The sequence below is a fragment of the Dryas octopetala genome, chromosome 8, assembly GCF_963921425.1.
Source record: "Dryas octopetala chromosome 8, drDryOcto1.1, whole genome shotgun sequence".
NCBI classification, from domain to species: Eukaryota; Viridiplantae; Streptophyta; class Magnoliopsida; order Rosales; family Rosaceae; genus Dryas; species Dryas octopetala.
The window spans coordinates 6064793-6077881 of NC_141373.1; the positions used below are offsets into that span (position 1 = coordinate 6064793).

Consider the following 13089-nt stretch of genomic DNA (forward strand, 5'->3'; position numbering starts at 1 on the left):
TTATGATCATGTGTGCATATAGTATCTTTTAACTCTAAGTAATTTAAGTGAATTTATCACTTAATACACCTAATCTTGGACCGCATCACTTATCTAATTTGAAATAATTGTATTTAATTAATTCACAGTTCCTGACAATAATATACCATTGCCAAGCAAATTATTGGTTGGGCGAAATGTGTGGCATCGTCTACAATGGGGGTGCATAAAAGTCCAACAATCCCCTTAAATTAGCCATGTTATTGCTTTCATTTCATTCAGATAGACCCCATTGATTGGGGGATAACTTTATTCATTTAAATTTAAAAATGCCTTTTAAGGAACAACAAACTGCGCTCCTACCATCTCTCTATAAATTAATTACCACAACCCCATACCCCATTTGTGCAAAGCTCGACCTCAAACATCTCTCTATAGTCTTGCACAAAGATAGACCAAAAATGAGGTTCACCAAGCTCTTACTAGTCACATGTTCCATAGCATTAATCAACTTAATCTTATCCCCTCATGTCTCCCTAGCCAGCAAGGTCCGCAAGTTATTCCCAAACTCCTACCAAGGCTTCATAGACGAGCACAATGCCGCTCGAGCGGCAGTTGGTGTTGGTCCAGTGACATGGAACTACACCGTGGCAGCCTACGCTCAACGCTACGCCAACACGAGGATCAATGGCTGCGACATGGAGCATTCGGGAGGGCCTTATGGCGAGAACTTGGCCGAAGGGTATGGCGAAATGACGGGTGCTCAAGCTGTGAAGTTTTGGGTGACTGAGAAGCCAAACTATGACTATCACTCTAATAAGTGCGTTGGTGATGAATGTGGGCATTACACTCAAGTGGTTTGGCGCAATTCCATTCATCTTGGGTGTGCTAGAGCCAAGTGCAACAATGGATGGGTCTTTGTCATCTGTAGCTATGACCCACCTGGAAACTATGAGGATGAGCGTCCCTACTAGACACTTTGCTGCTGTATGGTGTAATATCGTTGGAATTTAACTGTTTGTACTGAATAATAGAGGTGGGATTCACGTGAAGGTGGGTCTCATTTTTATATAGAACATGTGGGTACGTTGGCAACTTTTAGTATACATGTAGTACTATTAATATAAGGTTGTGAACTTTACTATATAAGATGTGCCTTTTTGCCACTCAATTCATTATCTTATTGACTTATCGGGTCGGATTGGGTCGAGATCGAGTTGGGTTGAGTCCAAAAACAATTAAGTTGGGCCTTAAACCGGCCCGTTTATGTTCTTTCTTAGCCCAAAGAAAGAAATGTGATTATAAAATTTTCTTTTGAGATACAAGTTTTTTAAGATAATTAACTAGGAAAATTTCAACAATCCATTCCCTCTTGGAAAAAATGTATCAAAATAAATATTGGATTTTTGCAATCACTTACAAGCTACACGTATATTAAAGAAATATTGATTTTTTACACCTGCAAATGTCATTCGAACGCAATAATTGAGTTTACATTCACTACAAGAAATGTGAATAAAGTCCACCTTCATTGGTTGTACATAAATGAGTGGTAATTGAGCAAGAGGGACTAAAGTGCTTTGATTTTAACAAAAATGGATGGTAATTGGGTAATAAGAACTAAAGTTCCCAATTGCCACCTCTTTTTGTGCAAACTAATGAAAGTAAGCTTTGCTCACATTTCTTATAGTATATTTCATCGCATACTTACCAGCTGGGCCACCTCGACACATGCTACATGCATGTAACCTTGGCACTAGGTATAGTTGGTAAAATATGTAGCACCTTTTACAACGATTGCAAAAAGGTCCAAGAATCCCCCTATATTAGGCATGTGATTGGTTTTCATTTCCTTAATTTCTTCAAACCAAATCCGAGGATCACACACAGGAATTAATTTTGAGATTTTTTCTTTATATATATGAAATTCCTTTTTCAACCCTCATAATCAAGGAATTAACAACTACCCTATCCCTCTATAAATTAATATGCAAATCATGTCCCATTTTGTACTAAGACCTTAACCTAGCTCTAATGGCGTTTACCAAGCTCTTATTAGGCATATGCTCCACAGCACTAATCCTAACCCATGTCTCTCCATCCAGACCAGCCAACGAACCCCACCAAGACTTCGTCGACGAGCACAACAAAGCTCGCGCGGAGGTTGGCGTTGGTCCAATCACATGGAACGACACTGTAGCAGCCTATGCCCAAAACTACGCCAATCAAAAGATTGAAACCTGCGAAATGGTGCACTCGGAAGGGCCTTATGGTGAGAACTTGGCGGAGGGCTACGGTGAAATGAGTGGTGGAGAAGCTGTGAGGTTCTGGGTGAGTGAGAAGCCTCACTACGACTACGCCTCCAATAAGTGTGTTGGTGATGAATGTGGGCACTACACTCAGGTGGTTTGGCGCAATTCGACTCAGCTTGGATGTGCGAGAGCAAAGTGCAAGAATGGATGGATTTTTGTTATTTGCAACTATGACCCTCCTGGCAACTATGTGGACGAGCGTCCCTACTAGCTAGGTTGAGTGTCATTGAAAAATTTACATGCATCTAGTAATGATTTTTTTTTTTTGGCCAAGCATCTAGTAATGATTTAATAAATATATTACTGATCCTATACCCACCAATATTCTCAAAATACCTTGACTCAAATTTTTTTTTCCCTAGTTAGAAATGATGGTGAGCATGATATGGGCATAGTAACTATAAATATACAAGCTATAACTTATAAGTGTTGGGTCACATAAAAAAATTAATCCTAATAATTTTGACAGACCAATGTTTTTGGCCTCTTTCCTCTCTCATTTTTTAATTAATGACTGTTGCCCATGACATATATAGCTCATAGCTTTAACCCATGGGTGGGCAATCCCCATAAGGGTGTTGCCACAAGCTAGGCAATTCAATGTTGTTGCCATGGGATAGATCTTACTAAAGCAATCACAATATTTTTCTTAATTGTAATTTTACATAAGGATAAATTTCTAATAAAAAGAGTTAATTATTAATTAGTGATCGAGGTGAAAAACTTGGGGCTAGGAAGCATCACTCTTAATTTTTTTTCTTTTGCTAATGGTGATCCATCTCCACCTTATGCCTAAGAAAAACCTTACTTTTATTAGTTTGTTTGAACTCATAAAAGTTGTATGAGATTGACGCATTCCTCGTGCAGAAATTGTGTGGGATGAATGCAAAGCCTCCGTTCCACACAATTTTTCTATTTGCGTCTACGGTTACATAGTGTCCAACTATATTAAACCCTTCCATTTTTAGGACATGATACATATATGCCTTTCTCTTAGGAAACAACTGCCCTATCTCTCTATAAATATGTACATTCTCATGTCCCATTTGCATTAATTAAGATCAATATAGAAAATGGGGTACTTGAGCAAGGTTTTGTTAGGCATATGCTCCGTAGCATTAGTCTTAGCTCATCACATCCCTCAAGCCAACGCTGACGATCCAGGCCAATACCAAGACTTCCTGGATGCACACAACAGGATTCGCGCAGAGGTTGGTGTTGGTCCATTGCAATGGAGCACGAATCTAGAAGCCTATGCCCAAAAGTACGCCGATTCGAAAATTGAGAGCTGCGAAATGGAGCATTCGATGGGACCTTATGGTGAGAACTTGGCTGAAGGTTATGGCGAAATGACAGGTGAACAAGCTGTGAATTTCTGGGCAACTGAGAAGTCTGAATATGACCATGCCACCGGTAAATGTACTGGTGCTGACCCAGAGGGTTGCATGCATTACACTCAAGTGGTTTGGAGATCAACGACCCACGTCGGGTGTGCCAGGTCCAAGTGCAAAAATGGATGGGTCTTTGTCATCTGCGACTATGATCCTTCAGGAAACATGGAAGGCGAGCGTGCCTACTAGATATGGTGGTGTATAAAAATTGGGATAACTAGTTATTTTTCAAGTTGAGAAAGAACTGTGTATCCATGTAGCTATTTTTCATTTGTTCCTTACCATAGTTCAAATGAGGGCATTCCCACCTTCATGTAATTGTAATATCTTAAAAATTTTAATAAAGCTTCAAGCATATATGTGAGTTTTTTGCCAAAATTTAATGATAACCAACTAACTATTGGCATAGTGGTATCTCAATATTTTCCGTAATGTTAGAAGATATTTCAAGTTCAAATCTGCCTTCCCATATATAAGAAAAATGAATTTAATAATTTTATTCATTTGTTCATTATTTTTCTGGAGATGAGATATATTCGATTTCAAGACCAAATTTGAGGATGTCATTCTTTTCATTTCATTTCATTTTTTCCTTTAAACCAATATGAGGATGACACGGAGCAATCAATTTTGAGAATATTTTTTGTTTATATAAAATACATTTTTCCACCCTCAGATATACTTAAGGAATTAACAACAACATACGTACCCTATATATATATATATATATATATATATATATATATATATATACATAGCCGATCAGGTGAGGATGTTAGCCGTGCCAATGCCACATCTGACCTTTGGATCATGTTGGCTGATCTGATCCAACGGTCAAATGCGGCGTTCGCACCTGAATCGAACTATATATATATATATATATATTAAAAATTCTCTAAAGTTAATTGATTAACAAGTTAATACAAAGTTAACTATTCTGTTACTTCATAGATTATCTCTATAAAAAATTTTCAAAATTGAAAGTCATTTAGCAATTTGATTATAATAATAACGATTCATATGTTTTTATTGAAAACAGTGTTCATCTATTAATTTGATCACAATTAGATGACTAAATAATTTTTGATTTAGTTGATTTTTTGCAATAATGATCTTTGAAGTAGAGTCTAAAAAATCGACGGTTCGAATTATGAAATTAGTTATCTGATGGGCCCAAAAGCATAGTTAACTTCATATTAACTTGCTAACTAGTTAACTTTAGAGCAGTTATATATATATATATATATATTCCTCTATAAATATGCACAATCTCATGTCCCATTTGTACTAAGACCAACCTCTAATGGCGTACCTTTAGCAGGCTTCTACTATGCATATGCTCCATACCACAAATCTACACTCATATCTCTCTCTCTCGACCAGCCAATGAACCCCACCAAGACTTTATCGATGAACACAAAAGCTTGCGCGGAGGTTGGCTTTGATCCAATCGCTTGGAACTAATTAACACCGTACGTAGCAGCTCATGCCCAAAACTAAGCCAATCAAAAAATTGCAAAATGGAGCACTCGGGAGGGCCTTATGGTGAGAACTTGGCCGAACCCTATGGTGAAATGACAGGTGGACAAGCTGTGAGGTACTGGGTTAATCAGAAGCCTCACTATAAATGACGAGAAAATTTTCAATGTACCATAACGCAACCACGTGGTGTTACAAATTAGATATGTTGGTTATGAATGCTAGGCATTACACTCAGGTGGTTTGGCGCACTCGGACTCAGCTTAATTGGGTGTGCCCGAGCCAAGTGTAAGAATGGACGGGTTTTTGTCATCTGCAACTATGAACCTCGTGGGAACCATGTGGGTGAGCGTCCCTACTAGCGAGGTTGAGTGTCATTGAAAAGATTACATCTATTAATAAATTAATGTCTATATTGATTGATAAAACTGAATGAGAGATGAAAGACTAGTAGTAGTCTACTACTGTGTTTATTATTTTTTTTCTCCAAATGAAATGAAAAATAAAAACTAAAATATGACAGGAAACTGGTAGAGAGAAGGGCTTCAATATCATAATTTTAAAATATTTATGTTTTTGGTAGCCATTTACTCTTCACACGTCTATAATTTTCTTTTAAACAAATAGAAATATTGCTCAGCCCACCCACCAATATTCTCAAAAATATAATTATCTACCTTATTTTTTATTCTAGTTAGAGATGATGGCAACCATAGTCCCTTACAAATGACAGATCGACCAATGTTTTTAGCCTCTCCCTCTTCCTCTCTCCTTTATTATTATTATTTTTTAATTAGTGTTGCCCCACGGTAGGAACGATCATGGCAACAAGGCAATGTTGTTGCCATGGGAAAGATCTAATTACTATAGCCGGCAATCATAATAATTTTTTCTTAAATCTAATTTTACATGAGGATAAAATTGTACTAAAAAGAGTTATTAAAAGAGGGTGAGGTGAAAAACTTGGGGCTAGCAAGCATCACTCTTAATCCATATATAAGAAGAAACTTACTTTTATTAGGAAAAAAATAGATCAAATTAAACATGAGGTAGTCTGTCTTACTCATAAAACTCATTCTCTCTATTGTAAGTAAAACCTTGAATGGGTTCAGCGAATTCCTCGCAGAAATTGTGTGGGAACACAAATTTTTGTCGATATATCCCACACTTACACTTGTGTGAGGGGGATGCAAGGCCTCCGTTCCACACAAGTTTTTTTTTTTTTTTTTGTTTACGGTTATATAGTGTCCAACTATATATAATAAACCTTTCCATTTTTAGGGTATGATACGTACATATATGCTTTTTGTAACCCTCTTAGGAAACAGCCGCCCTTGCCTATCTCTCTATAAATATGGACATGCATTCTCATGTCCCGTTTGCATAATATATATATAAGATCAACCTAGCTCAGAGTTATAAAGATAGAAAATGGGGTACTTTAGCAAGCTTTTATTAGGCATATGCTCCCTGTCACTAATCCTAACTCATGTCCCTCAAGCCAACGCTGATGAGGCAGGACAATACCAAGACTTCGTGGATGCACACAACAAAGCTCGGGCAGAGGTTGGCGTCCCTCCACTAGAATGGAGCAACACCTTAGCAGAATATGGCCAAAACTACGCCAATTCCAAAATTGACACCTGCGAAATGGTGCATTCGGGAGGGCCTTATGGTGAGAACTTGGCTGAATCTTCCGGCGACATAACAGGTGAAGAGGCTGTGAGTTACTGGGTGAATGAGAAGTCCCAATATGACCATACCTCCAATTCATGTACTGGTGGTGACCCAATGAGTTGCTTGCACTACACTCAAGTGGTTTGGAGCAAAACGACCCACATTGGATGTGCCAAGGCCATGTGCAAAAATGGATGGATGTTTTTCATCTGCAACTATGATCCTCCTGGAAACATAGATGGCGAGACTCCGTACTAGATAGTATAAAAAGTTGCGTACTCATGATCATATCTAAATAGGGTCATGTTTGATTAATAACATGGACTGTGATGTCAATTTAATATTGATATTGTTGAATATATCTCACTACTCACTCACTTGCCACATTACTAGCTATTACAAAAACTATTTTATCTTTTTTTTTTTTGGCCAAAAAAAATACTATTTTATCCTTAATTTGTTATAAATCTTACAAAATCTACACTATATAAAAGAAAAAAAAAATTCAGCCCCAAATTAATCATATATTGAACCAACCCTAACCTAAAGTATACATTCAAATCTCTGACTATACCCAAAATTAATTTTATTTCTGCTGCGTAATTGGGCCATTTGCCATCCAAGCAACCTTAGTGTATGATTTCCTATGGCCTTCAAGTTGTAGAATTACTCTAAACAATAAAGCTTGAAGCATGCATGTAACCAGCAGAGTTAAATCCATATATATAGAACGTTGTTTTTCATTTGTTCTTATTTGAATTGATCTTGAACTGCATTTGTGCGAGTTTATACTCTTATTCAATTGGATGTACGTTATTCGCCAAAAAGATTTTGCATAACAAGAAAAACTATAAAATAAAGAAATGCAATAATAGTAACAACATTTATAAAGACAAATCTTCAGTACCATATATATTTAAATTAAAAAATACTTTTATAAATCTATACAGTGGCGTACTGAACATGGTTTTAAACATGTATAAATATTCATAGACATATAACAGTCATTATTAACATTTAGGGATTAATGTCATTTTGCTCCCCAGACTATTACACATGTATCAGTTTGCTCCCCAAACTTCTAATTTGGAAAATTAAGGACCTTGACTTTTTCAATTTTTCCAATTAAGGTTATTCCGTCAATTTATACATTTTTCATCTAAAATGTCGAGATGATCAAGCAAAATTTAGCAAGAAATAAAAGAGGAAAAATGATGCATGAGGAAAAAATGATAAGATCTAATTGGAAGGGACCATTTTGCCCTCAAAGATTTGGATAAAAAATGTGTAAATTGACAAAAGAACCTCAATTGGCAAAATTGAAAAAGTCAGAGTCCTTAATTTTCCAAATTAAAAGTCTGGGGAGCAAACTGATACAAGTGTAATAGTCGGGGGAGCAAAATGGTATTAATCCCTAACATTTATTACTATGAACTAATTTATATCTAAATTTTTTTTTTGTCAGAATCTAAATTTTTAATTTAGAATTTTAGAGTTTACTTTTTGTGTTGGTTTTATCTTTTCAAAGACACGTACACTACACGCATTACACATGTTAGTAAAGTTCAAAGAAATGCATGGTCCGGCCTTTCCCCTATATATTTTCCAGAGTTTAATTACTTTACTCTTCCGTTTCTGACGGTACTTTTCCAAAGTTTAGTACATGAATGGAAAGTTCAACATCAATTTGTTCCCCGAAATTGACGGCGGGGATTAGATAGACCTAACTGAATTTATTTATACGTTTTCTAGATGCATGAATGCATCCATCATAAATTAATTTATAGAGGAAAAGAAAACATATACAGACAAATGCAATGTCGTTGATGATATCATATTTTCATAAGCTAATTATGAAGAAGTAGACCATTAATCTTGACCGGACTAATAGTTTTAAGGATTACCAAATCAGAAATATTTGTACATGAACATAATACCGTTACTAGTACACGTGTTATATATAGTATGTGTAATCGACGAGGCTTATACTTATTATAATATATATATATATATATCTAAATGAATAATACAATGTGACAATATAATCAATATTACGTTCATACAAAAAAATTACTCACAAGTACGGAAAAAATTGTTAACACCCCGCATGACCTTCCTTACAAGAGGTTGGGGAGGCGGCCACCTTGAGCCCCAAAAATTTACCGCTCGAAGTAGGGGTGGGCACGGTGTGGTTCGGCTCACTTCACCCCGAGAACCATGCACCGCGCCATAAATATTTTCTCGGTGTGGTTCGGTGTTATAAACCGAACAAATTAGAAAAAAACCAAACCAAACCAAACCAAACCATTGTAAAAACGGTTTGGTTCGGTGCATGCACGGTTTTAAAATAAATATAACCTGCTTATTTTGTTGGTTGGGTAGTAGGGGTTTCATTTGGAGTTTTGGCAAATTGGGGTTATAACTTATAAGTTATATCTAATATAAGATTATAATCTGTAACTCTATATATTATATAATCTATTTGTTGGTCTATTTGTTTGGTTTTTTTAATTTATTTTATTTGAGGTTTCGTTTGAGGTTTGGGGAGATTGAGATTTCGTTTGGGGTTTGGGCAAATTTGGGTTATAAGTTATAACTATATATAAGTATATAACTACTATAGAGTAATGAGTATAGTATATATATAATTATATACTACTATAGTATATACTAGTATACTACTATAATTATATATTACTTATATAGTTACTAACTATATAGTTATATACTAAGTTTATATATAACTCTATATGCATAAAACATTATTATATAGACTATAGACTATAGAGTATATAGAAATAGAATACACTAATTTTATTATATAAGATATAACTAACATTATATACTCAAACATTATTATATATATAATATTAAACTCATAGGGTTATATAAAATATATTTTAGGGTTTAAAATAAAAATGTATAAAATGTGTATAAAAATGTATAAAATGTGAACAAAAATGTATAAAATGTGCATAAAAATATATAATTATATTTTTAAAAAATTACTCGGTTTGGTTCGGGTTAAATGAGCATAAAACCGAAACCGGAACCGTCCATATACGGTTTGGTTCGGTTTTTTCTTACGGTGTTGACTTTTCGGTCAATTCGGTTTTTTTTCGGTTTTTTTACGGTGGGTTTGGTTCGGTTTTTCGGTGCGTCGGTTATTATGCCCACCCCTAGCTCGAAGAGGTCCCAACTCAAGTCCAACAGTTTGTATAACTTTAGAAAAAATATAGGCTCAATTACAAATGCAACCACTAATTATGAAGGGTATTTCAAATTGGTCCACGAATAAAAAAATGTTTCAAATTAATACACTAACTAATAAAAAGTTACAAAATAACACATTTGCTATGAATTCCATCAAGAAAAACAGTTAAATGCCACTTTAGACAAGGATAACATGAATTTTTTGAATAATGTGGACACTAAATTTGCTATACATGGATTTATAATGTCATATTGATAAAAAAAAAAAAAAAACTTAAAAAAAACTACAAAAACTTTTAAACCCTTAAACTTGCTATCATTAATCTATGTGGTGTAAATTTAGTGTCCACATTATTCAAAAAATTCATATTAGTATTGTTTACACTAGCATTTAACGTCCTTATTGACATAATTTGTAACGTATGTGCTATTTTGTAACCCTTTTTTAGTTAGTGTATTAATTTGAAATATTTTTTTGTTCATGCACCAATTTGAAATACCTCTCATAGTTAATTGGTGCGTGCATTTTATAATTGAGCCAAAAATATATATGCCACTTAAAGTAAAGAAAGATTATGTTTATTAATTGAAACCCCAAATCAATAACTCCATTTCAGGTCAAGTAATACAAACTTTAGGACTAAAATGTGAACAGGATTTTGCTAACGACTTTGTGGTTTTAGGTTGGAACAATTTTTACAAACTTAATTCATGTAACCAAATTTTAGTAGTTAGTTTTAGAGCTAATTTTATATGTAATTTTAACAAAATTTTGTATTTCTGGAAGTTCTTTTTTCTATCTTTCAAATATTTTTCTTTGTGAATATATATGAATGGAGGGACTCAATTTAGAAATCTGCATTGGACCCCGAAAATATATATCAGAGCCGGCCTTCCTACCTCTCACAATAGTGGGTGTGAGACAATATATATATATACATGAATTGTGAGAAAAGTCAACAAGTTAATTAAGCCGGCCTCTTCACTTTTGACCAAATTGACACAATTAATTGTAATAATCTAGCCAGTTTTAATTAGTCTCTCTAGACTCTAGACTCTTGTTATACATGGAACTGATGATCGAGTGATCCCATATTTAGTTAATTAGCAGGAAAAATTGGTACCGGGTCTTTGGGAGACCGTAATTAGGGCTCTTAGGTTGGTAACGTAATGCATGTGAACGTTAATTATAATGAATAGTCATATATGCAACTAAATTTCCACACATTCATAGAAAAGTAGAAAAATAAAATTCAAAATTCCACACTATATCATTATAAATACTCTATCCCATAGGTTTCATTTTCTCATCATCAAAAACCATCAATATGGGGTTGTGCAACATTTCATTAGCCCTTGTTTGTATTTTGGGCATAGCCCTACTACTCCAACCCACTCATGCCCAAGACTCACCCCAAGACTACCTCAACTCCCACAATTCCGCCCGAGCAGAAGTGGGCGTTGGGCAGCTGACGTGGGATGAGTCTGTAGCAAGTTATGCTCAAGACTATGCCAACCAACGCGCTGGCGACTGCAATCTGATGCACTCCGGTGGGCCCTATGGCGAGAACATTGCGGTGAGCAGTGGTGACATGTCCGGCACGGCTGCGGTGGACTTGTGGGTGGCGGAGAAGGCCGACTACGATTACAACTCCAACTCATGCGCTGAAGGGAAGATGTGTGGGCATTATACGCAGGTGGTTTGGCGCAACTCGGCTCGTGTTGGGTGTGGCAAGGCGCGGTGCTCAAACGGAGGTACCTTCATTGGGTGCAACTATGATCCCCCGGGCAACTATGTTGGCCAGAAGCCTTACTAATTAGCTATTCGATCGATCATCAACAACCACTATTATAATTAAGCTGTCATGTTGTATCAGTATTTATGATATATGAGCTATGTTTTTAAGAATAAAATTAATGAAATAAGAAGTGATATATCATTGTATCCCAAACTTCAATGAAGATACAATGACTTTTTAATCTTAGAATAACTTTTGGTGACTAAATAATTAATGTAAGCTTAAGCTACCATTAAGTTTCATATATATGCTGCTATTTATTAAATTTCTAGTACGTACTTCTAGTGGAGAATTACATAGGTTTCTCTAGTAGCAGTAGTACTAGCTAGTTTAGACCTGGGGGTGTGTTTCAGACGAATTGGATCGAAAATAGGGTGTTTCAATTCCAATCCAAAAAATTTCGGAATGAAATTTCTATTCCAATTTCCATTCCAAAAAATCAGAATTTCAACATCTCATTCCAATTCGGAATTTTCGAATTTCTCGAAATTTTCGGAATATCACATTTTCGGAATTTTCGGATAAAAATTCAAAATTTTCAAATAAAAAATCAGAATCTTCACGTTACTTTTTGTTATTAGTAAAAACAAAAAAAATTAGTAATTACACATACAAAAAAATGTGGGTGCTTTTGTTAGCATTTATGTTATAATGATACACATATATTTATAATATACATATGTTTATATTAATAGTATTAGTTATTTTTTTTAATATATATGTATGTGTATGTTTGAAACAAATAACAAATTAATGAAACACATAGTAAAAAACTAAATAAATGATATAATATTAATATAAATATAGAATAAATTGGCATAATTTCAAAAATATCGAATCAGAATGTCTTTGAAAAATTTCGGATTGGATCGGAAATTACAAATACATTCCAATTCCAATCCATTTTTTTTTTTGGAATTTTCGGAATTCGGCATTTTCGGATTTCGGATTTGATTCGGACGTTCCAAAATTGAAAATTTTCGGATTTTCCAATCCAAATCACACCCCTAAGACTACTTGTCTAAATCTAGGCTGAAGACGATAAGTTTTTGTGGAAAATTTATGTGTGTCTTTAACACCACACATATTAGAATTGAGGACTCATTCATAAATATATATATATATAAAATTTTTGTAGGGACATGAGCAGTTTTTTTGTTTTTTGTTTTAATCTGAAAAAGAATGATTCAAATTAATTTCGAAATTTCTTGAATAAAGTTGAGCAAATTAGGAGGTTGA

At 34.8% G+C, this 13089-nt stretch overlaps 5 protein-coding genes and 1 pseudogene across 5 annotated transcripts; all 6 read left to right on the forward strand.

Moving 5' to 3' along the window:
* Positions 1-390: 390 nt before the first annotated feature.
* Positions 391-1140, forward strand: LOC147276501 (basic form of pathogenesis-related protein 1-like). The gene has a single exon (XM_086253117.1). The coding sequence runs from the start codon at positions 441-443 to the stop codon at positions 951-953; it is 513 nt and encodes a 170-aa protein (XP_086109243.1). The 5' UTR covers positions 391-440; the 3' UTR covers positions 954-1140.
* An 873-nt stretch (positions 1141-2013) lies between these two features.
* On the forward strand, positions 2014-2502 carry LOC147276502 (basic form of pathogenesis-related protein 1-like). The gene has a single exon (XM_086253149.1). It carries the CDS (start codon positions 2014-2016, stop codon positions 2500-2502), a length of 489 nt encoding a protein of 162 aa, XP_086109275.1.
* Positions 2503-3364: 862 nt separating this feature from the next.
* On the forward strand, positions 3365-3871 carry LOC147276503 (pathogenesis-related leaf protein 4-like). Its single transcript, XM_086255081.1, has one exon. The coding sequence runs from the start codon at positions 3365-3367 to the stop codon at positions 3869-3871; it is 507 nt and encodes a 168-aa protein (XP_086111207.1).
* Positions 3872-4790: 919 nt separating this feature from the next.
* On the forward strand, positions 4791-5523 carry LOC147276504 (pathogenesis-related protein 1-like; annotated as a pseudogene).
* A 1069-nt stretch (positions 5524-6592) lies between these two features.
* Positions 6593-7096, forward strand: LOC147276505 (pathogenesis-related protein 1-like). Its single transcript, XM_086254282.1, has one exon. It carries the CDS (start codon positions 6593-6595, stop codon positions 7094-7096), a length of 504 nt encoding a protein of 167 aa, XP_086110408.1.
* Positions 7097-11373: 4277 nt separating this feature from the next.
* LOC147276506 (pathogenesis-related leaf protein 4-like) lies at positions 11374-11996 on the forward strand. Its single transcript, XM_086252959.1, has one exon. The coding sequence runs from the start codon at positions 11380-11382 to the stop codon at positions 11866-11868; it is 489 nt and encodes a 162-aa protein (XP_086109085.1). The 5' UTR covers positions 11374-11379; the 3' UTR covers positions 11869-11996.
* Positions 11997-13089: the final 1093 nt, after the last annotated feature.

Excerpts from the sequence above, each read along its gene's own strand:
- LOC147276505 (XM_086254282.1), top strand. The coding sequence starts at position 6,593 with ATGGGGTACTTTAGCAAGCTTTTATTAGGCATATGCTCCCTGTCACTA.
- LOC147276502 (XM_086253149.1), top strand. The coding sequence starts at position 2,014 with ATGGCGTTTACCAAGCTCTTATTAGGCATATGCTCCACAGCACTAATC.
- LOC147276503 (XM_086255081.1), top strand. The coding sequence starts at position 3,365 with ATGGGGTACTTGAGCAAGGTTTTGTTAGGCATATGCTCCGTAGCATTA.
- LOC147276501 (XM_086253117.1), top strand. The coding sequence starts at position 441 with ATGAGGTTCACCAAGCTCTTACTAGTCACATGTTCCATAGCATTAATC.
- LOC147276506 (XM_086252959.1), top strand. The coding sequence starts at position 11,380 with ATGGGGTTGTGCAACATTTCATTAGCCCTTGTTTGTATTTTGGGCATA.